General features: G+C 44.0%; 1 protein-coding gene across 1 annotated transcript in view; it reads right to left on the bottom strand.

Moving 5' to 3' along the window:
• LOC126184244 (doublesex- and mab-3-related transcription factor A2-like) overlaps nt 1–11,617 on the bottom strand; it is a 56,030-nt gene extending 44,413 nt beyond the window's left edge. Inside the window, exon 1 of the mRNA XM_049926614.1 lies at nt 11,432–11,617. Coding sequence (XP_049782571.1) covers nt 11,432–11,617 — 186 coding nt within the window. The remainder of the gene's footprint in view (nt 1–11,431) is intronic.
• Nucleotides 11,618–22,785: the final 11,168 nt, after the last annotated feature.

The raw sequence follows: 22,785 nt of genomic DNA, 5'->3' as shown, positions 1-22,785 counted from the left end.
AAATAATTCAGAGGATCGCCTTGCATACATAAAACGGACAATTGTTTTCCCTAAATCATACTTTGTGAGTCACAAAAAAAGAAGAAAAACGCGTGAAACATTTACGTGTGCCAACATGGAAGTCAAAAAGAAACTGATTGAAAGACAGTAAAACATCATAAAAATTACTCGTTCACAACGATAGCAGTATATTTTTCTTACCACTCCGTTGCAAAATGTTCTTCCTCACTAATCCAGAAATAAGATTTCAATCTGAGCTGACAGTGTTTCCAGGCTCTAATGGCTTCTTGTTTATCAATAGGCGTCGAATGATAGTACGTGCATTAGTCTTTCAGCAGTGACGAAAACATCAAAGTATATTCTGAAAGCAGAGCCTGTTTAAACAGAAGATCTGTATACTCGTTTAAAACCGATTTATTTCAAACAAAAGCTACAAGGATGCTTTAAAAAGGTGTGCCTCTCGGAAACGAGCAGCTCCACGATATTCACAAATCTCAGTGACGAAAAAGACACGTATCGAATCTGCACTCGCTGATAGGCTTCTTTCCTTTTCATTTAGCTCAGAGTAAAAAAGACTCTTATTCAAAGATGCCAACAGTTACAAGTTAGCTAGGACTGTTTAAACAACTGTCGTAGTCGATGTAGGCTGCTCTGTTTCGTACAATTTCATCCTCTGCGAAATGTTTCTCTACTGTACACAGTGCACAACGCTGTTAATTGTGTTCATATCCTTCCGCATTTAGCGTTTGCTTAAACGCAATAACGGGACCACACCCTAAACACGAAAATCATCCCCATACCGTAACCTCTCCTCCTGTATACTTCGCTACTGATCCTGCACATGATGACAGGTAATGTTCTCAAGGCATTCAGCAAACCCAAAGCCTGCCATAGGATTGCCAGGAGGTATAGCGTGACTCATCACTCGTTTCCAGTCATTCATTGCCCAGTAGCGACGCTCTCCACGCCAGCTCAATCGACGCTTAACTCTGACTACAGAAATGTGTGGCCTAGATCTGCATTTCCTCACATACTGGTCAACAACTTGTCTTCGCATTCTCCACCAGTGTCGTTATGCTACCCTACGGTCCATTGTTCTTTGTCCTCATTGCCATGGTAACACATGTTCGTGAGCTTCTTTTAATACTTCTTTATTCAGTGCTGCAGATACCACAATGTGTGGCCCAAGCTTCATCATCCTACAAAGTTGTCGATCATGATCAGCGTACTGCTGGTAGGTTTTGAATATCTGACAAACTGAGTCGGCTGTCTGCAACTTCTGCCATTCTGAAATACTTCGGCCAATGTTTCTTGTGACCCCTGTCTATCTGCTTAACCAATCTGCATTGCCACGCGTCCTGTCCAGTTTGTGAAGTACCTCAAAGTCGAATTCACGTAATTTCAACGCCTATCAACTGAACCATCTCAAAGGATCTTTCAAGCCTAAGAACAACTTTAATGCAGTATTAATTATCAGTCACGACTCTGAATGTTCTTCCGTACAGGTAACACTGAAAGTGAGTAACACCGTATATTAAATTCATCATTTTATTTTCCGTGGTTGAGTAACTACCCTCGTCTTATTTATCTCTCTTGATGCGTATGCCACTGGGTGCTCTTTCCCATTTACTTACTGACTCTGATTGCCTCCTATTACCCGGGTGCTTGCATCACAGAACAATATAAATTCTTCTCCGTAATTTTGAAATGTTAATACAGGGTGGGTTGTTAGTGCCTCCTTTAGTTTCTAAAATGTGGCTTGACAATCAACTGTCCGCTGGAATTTTACATGCTTCTTTAATAAATATGTGAATGGTCTAACAACGTCAGCAACTACTTCTTCACATCCCAGTTAGTGTCCTGTCAATCCATTCATTCTTTCAGTCAAGTTGTACCGCAAAGTTCTTTCTTCCCATTTACATTCAGCACCTGTTCTTTAGTTCCCGATCTATCGATGCAATCACCAGTGCTCTTATATAGCATTACATTTTAAAAGGTTATTTTCTCGCCTTGTCTGTACTGTTTATCGTCCACGTTTCACTTGAATATAAGAATAGAGGTCAGAAAAAATTCTTCTTAACACATTATGTCGGCTGTTATCAGCTTTACAGAAGAGCTTTCCTTGTTGTTGTCAGTCTGAATTTTATTTCCTCTTTTCTTCGGCGGGTTGTCCCGTGGTTTCCTGCCTAAATAGAAAAACTCATCTACTACTTTTAATGTCTCATTTTCTAATCTAATTACTTTTAGCAAAATACACTTTCCGTTACATTAAACTGACATTTCAAAGAATGCTAGGTTTCAAAGTAGTCTTCCGCAAACTCTGAATCGCAAGCATGTTGAAAGATCAAAATATCCACGGGTATGCTGCCGGTCTATAGTGTCCAACGGGCACAATATTTCGGCGATCAAACATGTCGCCATCATCAGGTGAACTGACGGACTGAGCTCCTGTGAACGTGCCGGCACGGAGATCCGTACGCTATGGCTGCTCAGAGGGAACTGGGTTCGGTCGCGGCGGCGGCCGATTTAAATACCCTCCGCCCGCGGCGCGCTCCCTCCGCCGTCCGCGCCCAGCGCCACGGTCGCGCGGTGGAACAGATTGCGACGGCGTCTGAGATGACGTCGGTGTGATGGCTCTGTCCGCCGTGGTCGTCACAACTATACGTCTGCTCGATTTACTCTTGATTAACCCGATCGCTGGTTCCCAAGCCTTGCTAAGATTATAGCCACAGTCCCGGTTTATGAGGTCGTCATTGGTGCGAATTTCGATGGCCTCTCTAACCACGCTGTCCCAGTATCTCGACGTCTGTACCAGAATCCTCGTGCGGTCATACTCCATGGCGTGATTTTCCGACAAACAATGTTCAGCGACCGCCGACTTGCTCGGATACATCAGTCGAGTGTGCCTCTGGTGTTCACGGCATCGATCCTCGACGGTACGCATCGTCTGACCAATATACGACTTGCCACATTGACACGGAATCTGGTACACGCCGGCCTTCCTCAAACCGAGGTCATCTTTGGCGCTCCCCACTAGTGCACGAGTTTTATTTGGAGGACAAAACACAGTTCCGACCCGGTGTTTTTTCAGAATGCGGGCGATTTTCCCCGAGAGTGCGCCTGTGTATGGAATAAATGCAGTGCCTACCTCCTCCCTCGTGACTTCATCCATCTCAATAGGTTGTGCTGCAGTGGTTGGGCGGAGAGCACGTTGAATCTGCCACTCTGAGTACCCATTTTTTCGAAATACAGTTCTCAGATGTTCCAATTCCTGGGGTAGACTCTCTGCGTCAGAGATAGTGCGCGCCCTATGTACTAGAGTTTTAAGTACCCCATTCCTCTGTGAAGGGTGGTGGCAGCTGTCTGCATGCAAATACAGATCAGTGTGCGTAGCCTTCCGATACACCCCATGACCTAGGGTGCCGTCAGCCCTTCTCTTGACCAAGACGTCAAGGAAAGGTAATTTACCCTCCGTTTCAGTCTCCATAGTGAATTTGATGTTGGGGTGTATGGAGTTTAGATGTGTAAGGAAGTCAAGGAGTTTATCCATACCATGTGGCCAGATGACGAACGTGTCGTCCACGTAACGGAAAAAGCAAGTAGGTTTCCATACGGATGACGACAGGGCTTCCTCCTCGAAGTTCTCCATGTACAAATTCGCTACCACCGGTGAGAGTGGGCTACCCATGGCGACTCCCTCCGTTTGCTCGTAGTATTCTCCATTAAAAAGAAAATACGTGGAAGTCAAGACATGCCTAAAAAGTTCAGTGGTCTTCTCATCAAACTTCTGACTAATCAATTCTAGTGACTCTCGCAGGGGTACCCTCGTAAACAAGGAAACGACATCAAAACTCACCATGATATCTGACTCATCCAACCTGAAGCTATCAAGGCGTTTAACAAAATCCACGGAATTACGGATGTGATGAGGGCATTTACCCACATAAGGACTTAATATTCCCGTCAGGTATTTGGCCAACAAATATGTAGGTGCCCTGATGTTGCTGACAATGGGGCGTAATGGTACCCCCTCTTTGTGAACCTTCGGGAGTCCATATAGTCTAGGCGGTACCGGACCTTGGGGTAACAATTTCTTAGCGTCACCCTCCGGTAAATCTGCGTCTTTGAGAAGCGCCCTCGTCTTGTTCTCCACCTTCTTTGTAGGGTCAACGCTGATCTTCCGGTAGGAATCGTCATTTAGCAGGCTCTGCATCTTATCAGTGTAGTCCTTATGGGAGACAACAACTGTAGCATTGCCTTTGTCAGCTGGTAAGACAACAATTTCAGAGCGCTCCCTCAGATCACGAATGGCCGCCCTCTCTTTACTGCTGATACGGAGGGAGTCGCCATGGGTAGCCCACTCTCACCGGTGGTAGCGAATTTGTACATGGAGAACTTCGAGGAGGAAGCCCTGTCGTCATCCGTATGGAAACCTACTTGCTTTTTCCGTTACGTGGACGACACGTTCGTCATCTGGCCACATGGTATGGATAAACTCCTTGACTTCCTTACACATCTAAACTCCATACACCCCAACATCAAATTCACTATGGAGACTGAAACGGAGGGTAAATTACCTTTCCTTGACGTCTTGGTCAAGAGAAGGGCTGACGGCACCCTAGGTCATGGGGTGTATCGGAAGGCTACGCACATTGATCTGTATTTGCATGCAGACAGCTGCCACCACCCTTCACAGAGGAATGGGGTACTTAAAACTCTAGTACATAGGGCGCGCACTATCTCTGACGCAGAGAGTCTACCCCAGGAATTGGAACATCTGAGAACTGTATTTCGAAAAAATGGGTACTCAGAGTGGCAGATTCAACGTGCTCTCCGCCCAACCACTGCAGCACAACCTATTGAGATGGATGAAGTCACGAGGGAGGAGGTAGGCACTGCATTTATTCCATACACAGGCGCACTCTCGGGGAAAATCGCCCGCATTCTGAAAAAACACCGGGTCGGAACTGTGTTTTGTCCTCCAAATAAAACTCGTGCACTAGTGGGGAGCGCCAAAGATGACCTCGGTTTGAGGAAGGCCGGCGTGTACCAGATTCCGTGTCAATGTGGCAAGTCGTATATTGGTCAGACGATGCGTACCGTCGAGGATCGATGCCGTGAACACCAGAGGCACACTCGACTGATGTATCCGAGCAAGTCGGCGGTCGCTGAACATTGTTTGTCGGAAAATCACGCCATGGAGTATGACCGCACGAGGATTCTGGTACAGACGTCGAGATACTGGGACAGCGTGGTTAGAGAGGCCATCGAAATTCGCACCAATGACGACCTCATAAACCGGGACTGTGGCTATAATCTTAGCAAGGCTTGGGAACCAGCGATCGGGTTAATCAAGAGTAAATCGAGCAGACGTATAGTTGTGACGACCACGGCGGACAGAGCCATCACACCGACGTCATCTCAGACGCCGTCGCAATCTGTTCCACCGCGCGACCGTGGCGCTGGGCGCGGACGGCGGAGGGAGCGCGCCGCGGGCGGAGGGTATTTAAATCGGCCGCCGCCGCGACCGAACCCAGTTCCCTCTGAGCAGCCATAGCGTACGGATCTCCGTGCCGGCACGTTCACAGGAGCTCAGTCCGTCAGTTCACCTGATGATGGCGACATGTTTGATCGCCGAAATATTGTGCCCGTTGGACACTATAGACCGGCAGCATACCCGTGGATATTTTGACTATCAAATACGCCGGGAGAAACTCAAGAATCACATGTTGAAAGATGTTCTGCACAAGGTAATCAATTATTAAAGTTATCACAGCATTTGACTAGTCAAGTAATGGCATGTCTGCTAGGATATAGTTTGGAGTAGGTGCTAGACAATTACAGGTCTGTATAGGCCGTGTGGTTTGATTTGTGAGTCCTGATGAACGAGGAACGAGGTATTTCTCTATTCTGTTCTCTTTCGGGCAAAGTTACCTGCTGGTTATCTACTAGGGAATCTGGTGTCTTGGCCGTTGCTTCCACGTGTTTGGTACGGACGCCTGGTGTGGTAACTTGCTTTGAAGCTACTTTCTCATGACCAGTACCAGGCAGTAAGTTACAAAAAATATGGTTAGATAATGTCTTCCATTTTGCAGCTTAGCGTAATATTTATTTCCCGCATTTTCAGATCTTTAATGGAAGAGGACGTAGATGAAAATGAGAAGGGAGATATGATATTGCGTGAAGAATCTGACTTAAGTCGAAACAAGGTCCTGTGAGTAGACAACATTCTGTTACAGATACTGGTAACCTTTAGAGAGCCAGCGATAACAAAGCTCTTCCATCTGGTGAGAAATATGCATGAGACAGGTGAAATACCACAGACTTCAAGAAGAATATAATAATCCAAATTCCAAAGAAAGCAGATGCTGACAGATGTGAAAATTACCGAACTATCAGTTTAATAAGTCACGGTTGCAAAATACTAACACAAATGCTTCACAGAAGAATGGAAAAACTGATAGAAGCCAACCTCGAGGAAGATCAGTTTGGACTCAGGAGAAATGTAGGAATACTCGAGGCAATACTGACCCTACGCCTTCTCGTAGAAGAAAGGTTAGGGAAAGGCAAACCTACGTTTATAGTATTTGTAGACTTAGAGAAAGTTTTGACAATGTTGAATGGAATACTCTCTTTAAAATTCTAAAGGTGGCAGGGGTAAAATACAGGGAGCGAAAGGCTATTTACAATTTGTACAGAAACTAGATGGCAGTTATAAGAGTCGAGGGGCAGAAAGAGGAAGCACTGGTTGAGAAGGAAGTGAGACAGGGTTGTAGCGTATCCCCGATGTTATTCAATCTGTATATTGACAGAGCAGTGAAGGAAACAAAAGAAAGATTTGGAGTAGGAAGTAAAGTCCAGGGAGAAGAAATAAAAACGCTGAGGTCTGATGACGACATTGTAATTCTGTCAGAGACAGCAAAGGACTTGGTAAAGCAGTTGAACAGAATGGACAATGTCTTGCAAAGAGGATATGAGATGAACGTCAACAAAAGCCAAACGAATGTAATGGAATGTAGTCCAATTAAATCAGGTAATGCTGAGGGAATTAGATTAGGAAAAGAGACACTTAAAGTAGTAGACGAGTTTTGCTATTTGGGAAACAAGATTACTGATGATGGTCGATGTAGGGAGGGTATAAAATGTAGACTGGCAATGGCAAGAAAAGCGTTTCTGAAGAAGAGAAATTTGTTAACATCGAGTATGGCTCTAAGTGTCAGGAAGTCCTTTCTGAAAGTGTTTGTGTGGAGTGTAGCCACATATGGAAGTAAAACATAGACAATAAACAGTTTAGACAAGAAGAAAATAGAGGTTTTCGAAATGTGATGCTACAGAAGCCTGCTCAAGATTAGATGGGTAGATCACGTAACTAATTAGGAGATACTAAACAGAATTGGGGAGAAGAGAAATTTGTGGCACAATCTGACTAGAAGAAGGGATCGGTTGATAGGACACATTCTGAGACATCAGGGGATCACCAATTTACTACTGGAGTGAAGCTTGATGCTTGGGGGGGAGGGGGGGGCGGAGGGTGAAAATCGTAGAGAGAGGCCAAGAGATAAATACAGTAAGCAGATTCAGAAGGGTGTAGGTTGCAGTAGTTACTCGGAGATGAAGAGGCTTGCACAGGATGGAGAGACGTGGAGAGCTGCATCATACCAGTCTTTGGACTGAAGACCGCAACAACAACAATTTGCCTCTAATTGTGTTCAAACTTAGCTTCCGTTGTTCAATAAGATAGTTAACTATCGATACACATGGTGCAGTATCCGGTTTTCATTAGTTCATCTGAAAACTAGTCGTGTTGATTACATCACACTCTCGTTTATTTAAATGCATTCAGGATTTTCTGATGTACCTGGAATTTTTCCTTGGTCATGTGGTGGCCACGTATGCCATGTGATCTACGTACAGACAATTGCAGTTTCTTGAATCAGTTATCATGAACTGAGTCGTAATAATCATCATTAAACTGAAGCTTCTACGATTTATTTTCATTTCCTTGTCATTTTTGAATTCATGTTCAGAGATGCGACAAGTTGTGTATGTTTACTTAATTACAAGCACGAACCTTAATCAGAACTCTGCCTTCAGTAGAAACGTTAGTCAATGCGGTACAAAACTGCAATCATCGTAAGCCTTTTTCACAACTACAGAAATCTTTTCCTATCCTTTAAATGCTTTACAATTTAGAAGGTAAATGGTGGTGTGGAGACTCTGCTACAGCTTGCTCTTTATCAGAGTACATTCAAATACTTGATGAATAAAGTCTGGATATTTTCGCGTCGTAGGCTACACTGCCTCTTCACTCCCACCTCTACCCCTCTGACAGATAAGTGGTTCTTACAGCGTCCCCCCACCCCAGCGCTTCTTTCCTGATAGTAAGTGATATGTGTATTATGTTTGGCTCAAATCGATCCAGTAGCTCAGGAGGAGATTTGGCGCATAAATACCTGTACTTACATAGATACATCAATTTTTATATTGTTGTACACTTTTGTGTTCAGATTTTGTGCGAAGAGATGTTACGCTATCAGACAGAGCCACGCATGCTCACAGCACATGATCTATCTGTAAGGAAGTTCAACTATTCGTTCTCCGAGTCAGGTTATGAATTTGCTAGACGTAGCTATGATTTTAAATTTCTTTCAAGTATTCGTTTATGCCTTCTTTTCTTTCTGTTGCCAAAAGTAAGCATTACCTTTTCTTGAATCCATCGATATTACACTTTAATACAAAAAACGCGACGCATCACTAAAAGAATTATCCGGATGTGACGGATATCGGTAGATGTGATGTATATGTGCAGACAGATGAATGGTTACAATTTCAGAAAAACTGGATAATTTATTAAAGAGGGTGTCACGGATGACAACCAAAAGGGTCCTGCGATGAAACGAAAGGGCAGCCTTGACAAGCGTTCCTGGTTGTCGGGCCGTACGGCGGGCGACAGTCAGACTGGAATCCTAAAAAGCTGTTCGGGGCGTCTCCAGACTCGTCTTTGCTGGTCCCCGGGGCTCAGTTCGAAGCGATCCTAAGCACTGAAGACACTTCTATTCCAGTCAATGAGATTCCAGACCGAATGTATCTCTGGAGACGTCCCGGACAGCAGTGGGGCACCAGTCTGACCATCACGTGCCACACGGCCCGACAAACAGCCCGACAAACAGCAGTAACGCCTCTGGTGCTATTTCTTTTCACAGCAGGACGCAGTTGGTTGTCATCCACGGCACCCTTACAGCACAGCGATACGTTGACAATATTCTAAGCCCAATTTTGTCGCCTTTCATAACAAGCCATTCTGAGCTTATGGCTTTGAGCACTATGGGACTTAACTTCAGAGGTCATCAGTCCCCTAGAACTTAGAACTACTTAAACCTAACTAACCTAAGGGCATCACACACATCCATGCCCGAGGCAGGATTCTAACCTGCGACTGTAGCGGTCGCGCGGTTCCAGACTGAAGCGCCTAGAACCGCTAGGCAACTCCGGCCGGCATTTTGAGTTTACATTTCAGCAACATAATGCCCGTCCGCACATGGCGAGAGCTTCTAATGCTTGTCTTCGTGCTTGCCAACCCCTAAATTGGCCGGCAAACTCTCGGGATCTGGAGTATTATGGGTAGTACCCCCCAACCAACTCGGGATTCTGACGATCTAGCTAGGTAGCTGGACAGAATTTTACGCGATAGCAGCGGGGAGGACATCCAACAACTCTGCCAATCAACGCCAAGCTTGTATAAGGGCCAGAGGTGGACCAACGCGTTATTGACTTGCTCCGTTTGTGAAGCTCTTTCTCTTGAAAAATCATCAAATTTCTCTGAAATTGTAATAATTTGTTTGCCTGTAAATGTACATTAACTCTGCCGATTTCCGTCCCATTTGGATAATTCTTTCGTGGTGGGTCTTATTTTTCTCTTATATAAAAATTGATTTATTTATGTAAGTACAGGTATGTATGCGCCACATCACCTCCTAAACTACTGGATCGATTTGAACGAAAAAATGTTACACATATCACTTACATCTGGAAAGAAGCTCTGGGGGGGGGGGGAGGGGGGACCACCTATCTGTCAAAGGGGTGGGGGTGGGAGTGGAAAAACAGTGTAGCCTACGACGCGAAAATATCCAGACTTTATTCATCAAGTATTTGAGAATGAGAGCACTTAGTTACTTACAACAAACCTTACATATAATTTCAAAGTTTTATTAGACTTTTCTCGCCGATATCCCTCACAAAATGCTGAAAGGAAAATAGTTGATCTCTTACTACATTTTCACTGTTCATGCAGTAAAGCGACCGCATCAGGCATGGCGTTTAAATTTTCTACTTCTTTGCTAACTCTTTTAGCAACGCATTTTGCAGACAGTATTCGCATATACTACTGGATGTGCTCGCAGAATTATGTCTCTGTACGACTCATAGTTCAGGAGGAATGGAGCCATAAGCAATGTGCTTCCTGAAAACGAAATTTCAGGGCGAAGTACGCTGAGATACAGGTGAAATACGTGTGTCTGTAGAAGTATGTGAGGAATATGTTAAATACTTGCGACATGTGCGTACGTATCTAAAGTCGAGAGTAAAAAACTCCTCCTAAACCTCTGGATCGATTTCAGCCAAACTTCGTAAACATGTTACTTACTATCAAGAAAGAAATACTGTGAGGGTAAGGACCACCCGCCTCCGTTAGAGGAGAGTGGGGGGGGGAAGGGTGAGGGACAGAGAAGTATTGTGGAGGAGAAATGGAAAGGCCGAGAGGGGGAAGGAGAAGATGGACAGATCGTGAGGACGACGGAAGAGGTGGACACAGATAGGGGAGAGGAGGAGATGGTCAAAGAGAGCGAGAGGAGAAAATGCACAGAGAGGTGGGGGAGGAGACGAACATAGAGGGGGGGGAGGAGGTGGGCAGAGACAGGGGAAAGCAGAAGATTGACTGAGAGAGGGGTGAGAAGGAGATTGACTGATAGAGGGGTGGGAATGAGATCGACAGATGAGGGGAGGAGATGGACGTTGGACAAAGAGATGGGGGAGGTGGAGATGGACAGAGAGAGGAGGGAGTAAGAGGACAGAGAGAGAGAAGCGGAGGAGGTGGATAGAGAGAGTATCGGAAGATGGAAAGAGAGAGGGGGAAGTACGAGATGACTAACACATCTAGGCGACGCCGGCTACTCAGCTAATATTTTTATAAAATGTGGTCAGATTGTGTTATAAATTATTTCTGAGGTCGAAACTTTAGACAGTAGCATATATTCAGAGCATTTTTCTGAAGACATATTTTCATGTACCCAGAACATTACACAAAAAGGGTAGGCTTGACCTTGCTAGTTCTTTGTTGTCTGTGACTGCTTGCTCGCCGTACTGATGGAATAACATGGGGATAAACTGCAACCCTGTCTGTAATGGTACGTGGTATACTAGAGGTATGGCGTACCTGCGCGGCCATGACCCGCTGGCGCTCGGCAATGAGGGAGCACTTGGCGCAGACGCAGGCGCGGAAGCGGCACTGGCGCTTGTGCCCCTTGAGCCAGCTGATGAGCCCGTGGTTGCGGCAGCGCGCGCACTTGGGCCTGCGCGCGCCGCGCTCCGTGCGAGGGAAGCCTGCGCCGCCGCTCATCATCCTGCAACACAACACGCATCACACCCACTCAGTTCGGCTAAATTGCGACACGCTCCAAGTATAAATGTGTTGTAACCACTGTGCTGAGAGAGCCCAACAAATTTAAAAAAAGCGTCACTAGAGACTTTAGACTGCGTGCCATCTAGTGCCCGTAGCGATTATCCTGAATGGAAATCACCCTACAGAATGGTGGACCTACAAGAGGGAAGTTAAATGACCTCGAAAATTCTTAATATTGAAGTACAAGCTTCGGATGTAGGGTAAACCAAAATCCGCATACTCTGCCGCAATCGTGAGAATCCTTGCATGTTAAGAGTACAAAAATATCTGTAACAAAATTTCATACCGCGCATATTTTCTGCAGAAAATGGACGTCAGAGAAAGTTAGTTTGGCAACACTGCAATCACATTTACAATAAGTATCTTCTTTCAGTACCTTTTAGCTGTGGTACGTCCGCCCCCGGTAGCTGAGTGGTCAGCGCGACGGAATGTCAATCGTAAGGGCCCGGGTTCGATTCCCGGCTGGGTGTTGTGTTGTCCTGATCATCATCATTTCATTCCCATCGACGCGCAAGTAGCCGAAGTGGCGTCAAATCGATAGACTTGTACCTGGCGAACGGTCTACCCGGCGGGAGGCCCTAGTCACACGATATCACAGCTGTGTTATGCAGTTAGTGCAGTGGGTAACATTTCACGTTAGAATACTCGATTTCGAGAGTTCGATTCCGTTTCTAGGCTTATTTCTGTAAAGTACACTGTTTCTTAAACATCTCCTGCAACTCAAGTTCTTTTCAGTCTTAAATATAAAAACCACTGATCAGACATGCTAGAAATATTCGTGAAGAGTAATAATCAGTTAAAATTAGTTACTTGCCGTAGGGCAGAAATAACTAGACAGCATAGCTCTGCGGGCATGTTACACATGCTCACAGCGTCCAGTTAGAAAGGCCAGTGTTTGGTAAATAGTGGTGTCTCAGGAGGAATGTTCAATATTCAGTGATATGACAGGAACTATTATTCGAGGCAACAAAAGTCCTAGTCAACATGGGCTCTAAAATGCATACCTTTAGAGCAGTGAACACTTGTTCATCTTCACTACTGAAGAAGTGCTCGTAGCTCTTCAGATATGCATTTTGGAGCCCATGTTTTGCAGCTTTTTTGCATTGAGTGTTAGTTCCTGTTATATACCTGAACACTGACTATTCCGTATGTGTGGAGTGGGATTCTATACTCTGATTAAAATTGCTTTGTGACTGATGTTTCAGCGAGTCGAGTGGTAGGGGCCAGCCGCCGTCGAATCGTAGTTCATCGTCGAGAGCCGCTTACTCCCTGTGTTGTCTGTTTAGTAGGTACGCGCAGCACCTTGTAAAATGTGCATGTTGGCTACACTGTCCGCGCCATTACAGTCTGTAATCACAAAATAATTTCAATCGAAGTATAGCCCTACTAGTGACGTAAAATCCTAACGCAATGTACTGCACAGCACATAAAAATGGTAAGCGCGATACCGACAGTTGGTACTATTCGATGGAAATAATGACAGGAAGGTATATCGGAAACTAGGTTCAAATGCATTCGATGGAGTACTGTGAAACATTATTCTTAGACGAAGTGATTTTCTTGAACGCATGGGAACTATGTAGGTTAAAAGAAGCAGGAACAGAGGAAAACCAAGAAACAGAGATGCGTAGTCGGTTTATTTTTCACTTTGGAGGAAGGGTACAACAGAAAAAAGAGAGCCGGCCGGGGTGACCGAGCGGTTCTAGGCGCTACAGTCTGGAACCGCGCGACCACTACGGTCGCAGGTTCGAATCCTGCCTCGGGCATGGACGTGTGTGATGTCCTTAGGTTAGTTAGATTTAAGTAGTTCCAAGTTATGGTGGACTGATGACCTCAGAAGTTAAGTCCCATAGTGCTCAGAGCCATTTGAACCATTTGAAGAAAAAAGGGAAGCAATGTTGGCAACAGACGAGAAAGCATGGAGGTGTATATAGTTAGAAGCAAATAGAATAAACATTAAAAGGCAAAATACGTCTTTGAAATTGGACTAACGAAAAACGATTGTATTTTCATTTCTGTGTTGGTATTAAATAACAGCAACTGTTTCGCATAAGACTTGCTTTAATTGCATTATAACGATTAAAAAGACAGCTATCTTATCATGCAGTCTACAAAATAAAAATACACTGAAACCCATAATCGAACTCGAGTATTCTAACGTGGACTAGCTTGGTAATACAGGTGAACAGTATGACTGAATGAAGATACTTGTTCTACATTTGATTACAGCGCTGCCAAATTGCCTTTTCCTATAGCACAGGACGAAACTTTGTTACAGGCGGAGGAATCATTCTGTGCCGTCCGAGTATAATATGTTGTCGATATGACTTGCAAAAATAAGAAACATAATTCATTGAAGGTGCCCGCCTAGCTTGGTCTGGAAGATTCGTAGATTTTATGAAAGCAGATAGACGTTCCAGAAGAAGTAAGAGTATTTGTTCGATTATCGTTCTATTGGCAACACCTATGTGTATTCAAAATGGTAAATCCGAGGAAATTTCCTGGCCGCCCTCGCACTGCAAAAGGACCGGAGAATGTCGCTTTAGTAAGGCATTCGATTCAGCAGTCTCCACAGTGTTATGCACGAAAACACTAGACGAATCTATTCTTATCGGACCAAAGTGTTCGCAGAATTCTTCACGGAAATCATAAGATTGTGATGACTCAAGAATTGAATGACAGAAACTTTTAAACCCATATGAGATTGCGCTAAGATATTATTGGAAACGAACGGTGTACAGATGTCATTCTCTCTCCCGGTGAACTCAGTTTTCATCTTTCGATTACAGTAAATAAACAAAATTTCAGACACTGGTCTGAAAATAATCCCCGAGCACTTCACCAACATCCACAACATAGTCTGAAAGCAACAGGTTGGTGTGTAGTTTTCCAGTTTGGTGTGTTGGGTCCCAGGGTTTTTGAAGAAGACGGTGTGACGATTACAGTAAATTCAGTGATCGTTATTGTGCGATGTTGCAAAACTTTCTCCGGCCAAAAGTGACAATATTATTAATGATCACTGAGCAGAAAACGCTTGGTTTCAACAAAATGATCCAACATCCGACACGTCACGTCATGCACTTAAAATCCGGAGAGACATGTTTCTTGGGCACGTTGTTTCCTTACGAATTAATATCAGGTGGCTCAAAATGGTTCAAATTGCTCTGAGCACTATGGGACTTAACTTCTGAGGTCACCAGTCCCCTAGAACTTAGAACTACTTAAGCCTAACTAACCTAAGAACATCACACACATCCATGCCTGAGGCAGGATTCGAACTTGCGACCGTATCAGGTGGCCGCCACGCTCAACCGACTTGATACCCTGCGACTACTTCCCGTGGGGATACCTAAAATCCAAGATGTTTCAGCATCACCCCAAAACCATGTAAGCTCTTAAGATAGCGATAACAAACGAGGTTGCTGCCATTCCACCCGATATGACAGGCAGGTTCATGGAAACCTTCTGAGAGAGGCTCAATCAGTGAATCAGGAACGAAGGCCGCAATTTGAGCTATGTATTGGTCAGAACCTGTTGATATAAACTGTTACTGTAAATGGCATTTTGTTTACTTTATTTCTATAAAGAATATTTATTGGTACATCAGAAGGTTATGTTTATATTCATTTCCAAAATAAAGCAGTTATTTTTGCCGTGCCCTGTATGAGTGGGTATTAATGTTATATGCGGGTTATGGCTTTAGAGCTGAGGCAAAAGTTAAATCCAAGGAAACCCTAATGCAGGATCCGAAAACGGGTTATGATCAGAAATAAAATGGGGGCAACAGCCGAAGACGAAAATGCTGTCTCTTCAGAGATTTTTAAATTTTATTATATTCGTTGATGTCAGTATTTCGAATGCTTCTAGTTTTTACTTTCTCAGCTGTCAAATCACACGCAGGGGCTATTTCTCGCATATAGTACTCAATTTTACAGTGCTCTGTCTCTCAAATCACTATCTTTATATGACTCGCTTTCATAGTACCAAATTAATTTCATTTATTTACTCACTCGAAAATCTTTCCAGATCGTGGGAAACGTAATTCGTTCATAAATACTGTGTATGAATGAGCACGTGCACGCACACGCAAGCACACACAAGCACAAACGCACGCATACACACACACACACACACCACACACACACACACACACACACACACACACAGCCGCGAGCGCGCATGTTGAGCACGAACTTGCGATGGTCGTGGTCATTTCAATAGTTCCCTGTACTGCGGCTTTTCGTACTCTATGTGTAATTTATTTCAGCATTAGGGTGCATGTAATATTGCTAAGACAACATGAAATTTGGCTGAAATACATTATGAAGGTGGCAGGTTTAACTACATAAACCAGCAAATACTGGTGCAGTGCAGAGAGGCCTTAACTAACGAGTTTTAGATGAATGATTTCTCAAATATTTAAGACAACTGATAGCGACAAGATCACTGAAACATGTGAAGCTACGCTCAAAGACGATGCCGTTCAGTTTGTGTTTCCTAACCTGTTTCGGAAGCAGACAACTTATTCATCAAGCGACTGATGGTTGGATCAGAAGAGATTCTCTCTGGATTCGGGCTGCTATCCCAAGTGGAAAAAAAACAGCCAGTCTTTCTTGCGAGATGAAGGCAAAGCTACCATCTGCAGCATTGTTGACAGGACTGATTGCGGACTTTTGCTACAGAGCTGTGTGGAGCGTCTGAAGCATAATCTCGAACGTTTCTGCGACCGTGTCAGCTGCAGATTTCTCGACTTGCACCGTAGGGAAGTTGGATATTTGGTCCCGCTTAATATATCAGGGGTCCACTACACACAGAAAACGGCTACACGTATAGCGGGGCTGTGTGGACTGGCCGGTATTTTTAGGTTAGAGGACCTCGAGAAAAGGGCGTTCTGCATCCTTTTAGGGAAGGCTTAGCAATAATCGGTATTGCAGTTCTAAATTGTCGTATCTGTGTTGGGAAAAAACCAGAGCTCCAAGCGCTATTAGAAAGCACTGAAGCTGCAATCGTATAGATAAGGAAAGCTCACTAAAGCGGGATATAAGTTCAGCCTAAATTTTTACAAGGCACCCATCGGTGCTCAGAAAGGATAAATTAAATACAATCGGTGGAAGATCATTTGTTGGTGTTAGAAGTATTTTCCTTTGTAGTGAAACTGAAATAGATAGTTAATATGAGTTAGCATGCATAGAGGCTATACCTGACAATCGGAATAAATTAATAATTGGTTTCTTTTACCGACCCCGAATCAGATGATACAGTTGCTAAATAGTTCAGAGAAAACTTGAGTCTCATTTCAAATAGTTACACCACGAGTACGACTATAGTTGATGATGACTTCAGTCTACCCTCGATATGTTAGCGAAAATACACGTTCAAAGTCGGTGGTACGCTTAATAAAGGGTGATTATAATTAAACTTTCAAACCGCTGTAGAAATTACACCACTGGTCAGAATGACGTCAAATTACTACGGAATGTTACCAGAGAAGGGGGAAAACATATGGCAGAAGAAAAATAAATAGTTACAAAATGTAGCAACAGATGGCGCTGTAAGCATCATAATTTAATAGTGATCGACTACAAATGACAAACGAATCATACAACAATTCCTAAGGTGTACGTTTACATTAAATACACTGTACTACTCAGTATACATAGGTGTACAGGTGTGATACTATTAGTTACGTAAGCCCATCCACCACGGAAAGGTCATATCAGAAGGTTCAAATGGTTCTGAGCACTATGGGACTTAACATCTATGGTCATCTGTCCCCTAGAACTTAGAACGACTTAAACCTAACTAACCTAAGAACATCACAAACATCCATGCCCGAGGCAGGATTCGAAACTGCGACCGTAGCGGTCACGCGGTTCCAGACTGAAGCGCCTAGAACCGCACGGCCACACCGGCCGGCAAAGTCATATCACATCGGATCGGAAAAATCGGTTTTTAATTGTCCTGAGGCCAAAAACCGCAAAAAAGCATCACTCACATCGGTTTTTAACTATCCAGAGGCCAAAAACCGCATAAAAATCTCCAATCCAAATCAAATCGGATTATTAATTTCCTTGTGGCTGGCGCAAAACATGCTCAATATGCTGCCCACCGTTTTCTGCAACAAGTCGAAATGGAGGAACAGCATGTTCCACAACTGTTCGAAGTGTTTCCAGGGTCACGTTCAGAATGTGTTGCACAATGCGTGCCTTCAATGCAGCTACGTTTGCAATCAGAACACTGAATACAACATCTTTCAGATAGCCCCACAGCCAGAAGTCACACGGATTTAAATCAGGTGATCGGGACGGCCAGGCTGTAGGGAAATGGCGGCTGATAATTCTCTCAACGTCAGCTCAGCTGATGATAAGTGACGCGCCGACGTAGCATGGGCACCGAGCACCGGCTCGCTAAGCACCGAGGGCTGCGTCAAGTCGTTTCCAGCTGCCCAGCCGTTGTGAAACAGGTCTGCTGCACTAAATAGAAGAGTACCGTAAGAAAAATTGTTTTTGCAGGTATGTTCAATGGCTAGAATTATGTGGTCTCCTGATCCAATCCCACAACTTGTGTCGTACATCTCGATAGGTCACTGTTGAACGAGTCATTGCCTGTCGTGAGGCATTTGTAGTTGATAGAGGTTCCCATCACCTAACCTCAGTGGCATCTTCACGACGTGGACGTTCAGCTTTTTATCCCGTAGGGTTCCACGCCCACAATAGTCCGAAGTCGTCTGTTGAGCCGCCAGAAGCTGGGAACTGCTGATGCAGAGTCGGCTTGTTGCACTCTCAACTCAGTTGCCGATGTCTTCGGTCTGTGATCTCATTGACTGGATTAGAATTGTCGTCAGTGATGAGTCCCACTTCGAACTAAACCCTGATGACCAGCGAAGACGAGTCTGGAGACGCACCGGATAGCGATGGAATACCAACCTGACTGTTGCCCGCCATAGGCCCAACAACCAGAAGTGATGGTGCTATTTCTTTTAATAGCATGGCCCCTTTGATTGTCAACCGCAGTAGCCTTACACCCATTTTGTTGTCCTTCATGGCAAGCCATCCTGGGCTTGCATGTAAGCAAGATAATGCCCGCCGCACACGGTGAGAGTTTCTGCCGCTTGCTTCGTGCTTGCCAAACGCTACATTGGCCAGCAAGGTCGCCGGATCTATCCCGAATTGAGAAAGTTTGGAGCATTGTGGGCAGTACCCTCCAACCAGTTCGGGACTCCGAAGATCTAACGCGTCAACTGGACAGAATTTGGCACGATGTCTCTCAAGAGGACCTCTAACAACTCCATCAACCAATGCCAAGCCGAATGGCTGCTACCATAAGGGTGAGAGGTGGACCAATCATATTGTCTTGCTCAATTTCTGAAGCTCTTTCTCTTGTACAAATAGTCCAGTATTTCTGAAATTGTAATCATTTATTTGTCTGTACATGTATATCACATCTTTGGTCGGTTGTTTCTTTTTTCCTTAGAGTTTAATATCATTATCAATTGCCAATACGTTCTCCATGCCACTGGAGTGGCGATGTATTAGAAAATCCGAGGATAACACACCTGAAATTAAATTTAATTAATAGAAGAATAAAGAACAAAAATTTAGCAAATGAAGCAGAGTGAAGGATTTACAGATACCTAAATAATGAGACTGACAAAAACTGCAGAATGGCAAAAGAGAATGATTAGAGAGGAAATGCAAAAAACTGTGGAGACATGCATGAAGATGGAGAAAAATATGCTGCGCATATGAAAATGAAAGATTATTGGAGAAAAATGAAACAGTTCTATGAACATAAAGGACTCAGATGGTACCCCAATACTAAGCAAAGAACGAAATGGTGAGAGGTGAAAGGAAATATACAGAAGAGCACGAGTTGCGACAATGTCGCAGTAAAGCTCTCCAGCAATCCAGGAATTATTTATTTTATTATAATTCCCGTCACGGACCACAAACGTTTATTAATCAGATTATTAATTTCGGTCAACGATGCCCATCTTCAGAACTGAATAACTGCGGTATACTGCACAGTTCCTGTCACTGCATATTTTGATGTTTCAGGCACATTAAACTTGTGTGGCTAATTAATGTCACTGTACTATCAAAATAGGCGATGATACGAACTGTGTAGTGCACTGCATTTACTCAGCTTGTAAGGCTAATTAATGTGACTGTACCATCAAAATACGCAATGACACGAACACGAATTGTGTCGTATACTGCATTTACTCAGGTCTGGAGAGGGTCATCATTGGCCAAAGTTAATAACCTGAATACTAAACATTTGTGATCCGTCACTGGATTTATAATAAAATAAACAGAAATTTGGAAATTTGTGGTAAGGTCTTATAGGACCAAACTGCTGAGATCATCGGTCCCTAAGCCTACACACTACTTAATCTAACTTAAACTAACTTACGCTATGGACAACACACACACCCATGGCCGAGGGAGGACTCGAACCTACGACGGGGGGGGGAGCCGCACGGACCGTGACAAGGCACCTTAGACCGCGCGGCTAACATAAATACAAAAGAGCTATATAAAGGAGAGAAACTTGAAGACAGTCTTATGGAACGAGAAGAGGAACTAGATGAAGTTGAGTTGGGGGATTCGACACTGCGAGAAGAACTGGACATAGCACTGAAAGATCTAATTCGAAACAATGCAGCTCTGAAAGACGATATTCCTTGAGAATTATTAGAAGCTTTTGAAGAGCCAGTTATGACAAAACTGTTCTATCCGGTATGTTGCATTTATACAACAGGCGAAATACCCTCAGATTTAAATACGAATGTAATAATCCCAGTGCCAAAGAAAATAGGTGCTGAAAGGTGAAAGAGAATCATCGGTTTAATAATTCATGGTTGTAAAATACCTACACAAATTCACAAATTGCCTACAGAATAGAGCTGCGCTTTACCAAATCTACTGTTCTGAGTTTTTGGTACAATACTTAAATGACGTAGGAAATGGTAGGATTACCGGTAATATTTGTAGCATTTGTAGGGAAAGAAACATAAATGAATATAAAAGAGAGAAACTGGGACCCGACGACATCTCTTCTTTTTATTTTTTGTTTTACACGTAATTGGATCCGCACATCATTCAGTGTTAGTCCATTGTTTACGTTACATTCTTACATAATATAAATGGCATGTTATAGGTAATAAAAATGAGTTGGTCCGATAACTTCTGCGCCTTTAAACAACCAAAGCAATTACTTTTGACGCGAGCACAGTTTACGTGCACAAACATAAATATACAGGGTGGTCCCGAATTCATGGTACAAACTTTAATGGTAGGTGCAGGACATTGTAACAAGGATATATTGTATAGGAATGTATAGTCCCAGGTGACGCGGTGAGGCGTAAACAGGGGAAATAACGGCCGAAAGGAAAACGAAAGATTTTATTGAAATCGTTGTTGACAAGTGTCATGTTTACAGTAAGTGTTCAAAATTGCGTCCACCATGAGCGATACATGCTTGACAGCGTCGGTGCAGCGATTGGCGTACACGTTCAAAGATGCCTGGTATTTCACGCACACCTGCAGCAGCTACAGATATGCGAGCAACGAGATCCTCATCTGAGTCAACTGGAGTCTCATAAACAAGACTCTTAAGATGTCCCCATAAAAAGTAATCGAGGCAAGAGAAATCAGGAGATCGGGGTGGCCAAGGGACTGGTCCACCACGCCCAATCCATCTAGCACCAAACGTGGCATTCAGGTAATTCCGTACAGCAGTGCTGAAGTGTGCTGGCGCTCCATCGTGCTGAAACCACATGCGGTTACGAATGGCGAGCGGAACATCTTGCAGCAGTTCTGGTAACACTTCTTGCAGAAAAATACGATAGCTTTCGCCACAGAGTCGCGTGGGTAGTAAGTATGGCCCAATCAAAAAGTCGTTCACAATACCAGCCCACACATTAATACCGAAACGTTGTTGATACGCATGTGGACGCGTTGCATGTGGATTATCTGTTGCCCACACATGGGAATTGTGCGCATTAAAGACACCCTCGCGTGAAAATGTCGCTTCATCTGTAAATAGCACATGACCTACGAAATCCGGCTGCAACGCACATTGCTGCAACAACCACTGGCAGAAGTTCACGCGAAGAGGATAATCTGCCGGATTCAATGCTCGTACTTTTTGAAAATGGAAGGGGTGTAAGCGATTTTCATTTAACACTCTGCATACAGTCTGATGACTCACATGTACGTCACGCGCAACAGTTCTTGTGCTTGACTCGGGTCTATCAGCCACTATGTTCAAGATGCGTTCTTCCAGTCTTGGAGTGCGTACAGCTCTTAATCGACCAGCGTCATGTCTGTTGACGTCGAACGTACCTGTTTCACAAAGTTGACGATGTAACCGTTGAAAAATTCTATGATCCGGCATTCGTCGATTAGGATACTCCGCGCGATACATTCGTAACGCAGCTCTGGCGTTACCATTTGCACGGCCGTATATGTAATGCATGTCTGCTTTTTCTGCATACGTAAAGTCACCCATCGTCTACGGCAGCACAATTGTGAATGGCGCTTGTCCCTACTGCGATACATCATGTTCATCTACTGCCCTCTACCGGCAGTGACACCAACCGATCACTCCATTTCTCTTTCCCCTGTTTACGCCTCACCGCGTCACCTGCGACTATACATTCCTATACAATAAATCCTTGTTACAATGTCCTGTACCTACCATTAAAGTTTGTACCATGAATTCGGGACCACCCTGTATACACTATTAGTGTTATTTTGTACGCAATAGGACGGTCTTCATCATGATCGAAGGCAAGAGTTCCCTGTTATTAGTGATAAATTTATGACTAAGCTTGACGGACTGTCGAAGGGATATTTGACGCATTTTTTTCTTCACAAGTTTTTGAGGAAATGGGGTTTTCTGGCGCTGTGTGATAAATCTGTATTGTTTCTCTATTTTTACCACAACACCCCCTGTTTCTTGATACAACTCTACACTTTCCGAATAAAACCTGAAATAAACTTTGATAATTCCATTTTTATAGGCATTGTTTATTCTGTAAGTAACAGACAGGAGGATAACTATGCAGAAAAAAATGTTACAGTTTTTCATATATTGTAGAG

This window comes from Schistocerca cancellata, chromosome 4 (genome assembly GCF_023864275.1).
Source record: "Schistocerca cancellata isolate TAMUIC-IGC-003103 chromosome 4, iqSchCanc2.1, whole genome shotgun sequence".
NCBI lineage: Eukaryota > Metazoa > Arthropoda > Insecta > Orthoptera > Acrididae > Schistocerca > Schistocerca cancellata.
Note: the sequence above shows the minus strand (reverse complement) of the source record. Positions and strands in the feature narration are given on the sequence as shown.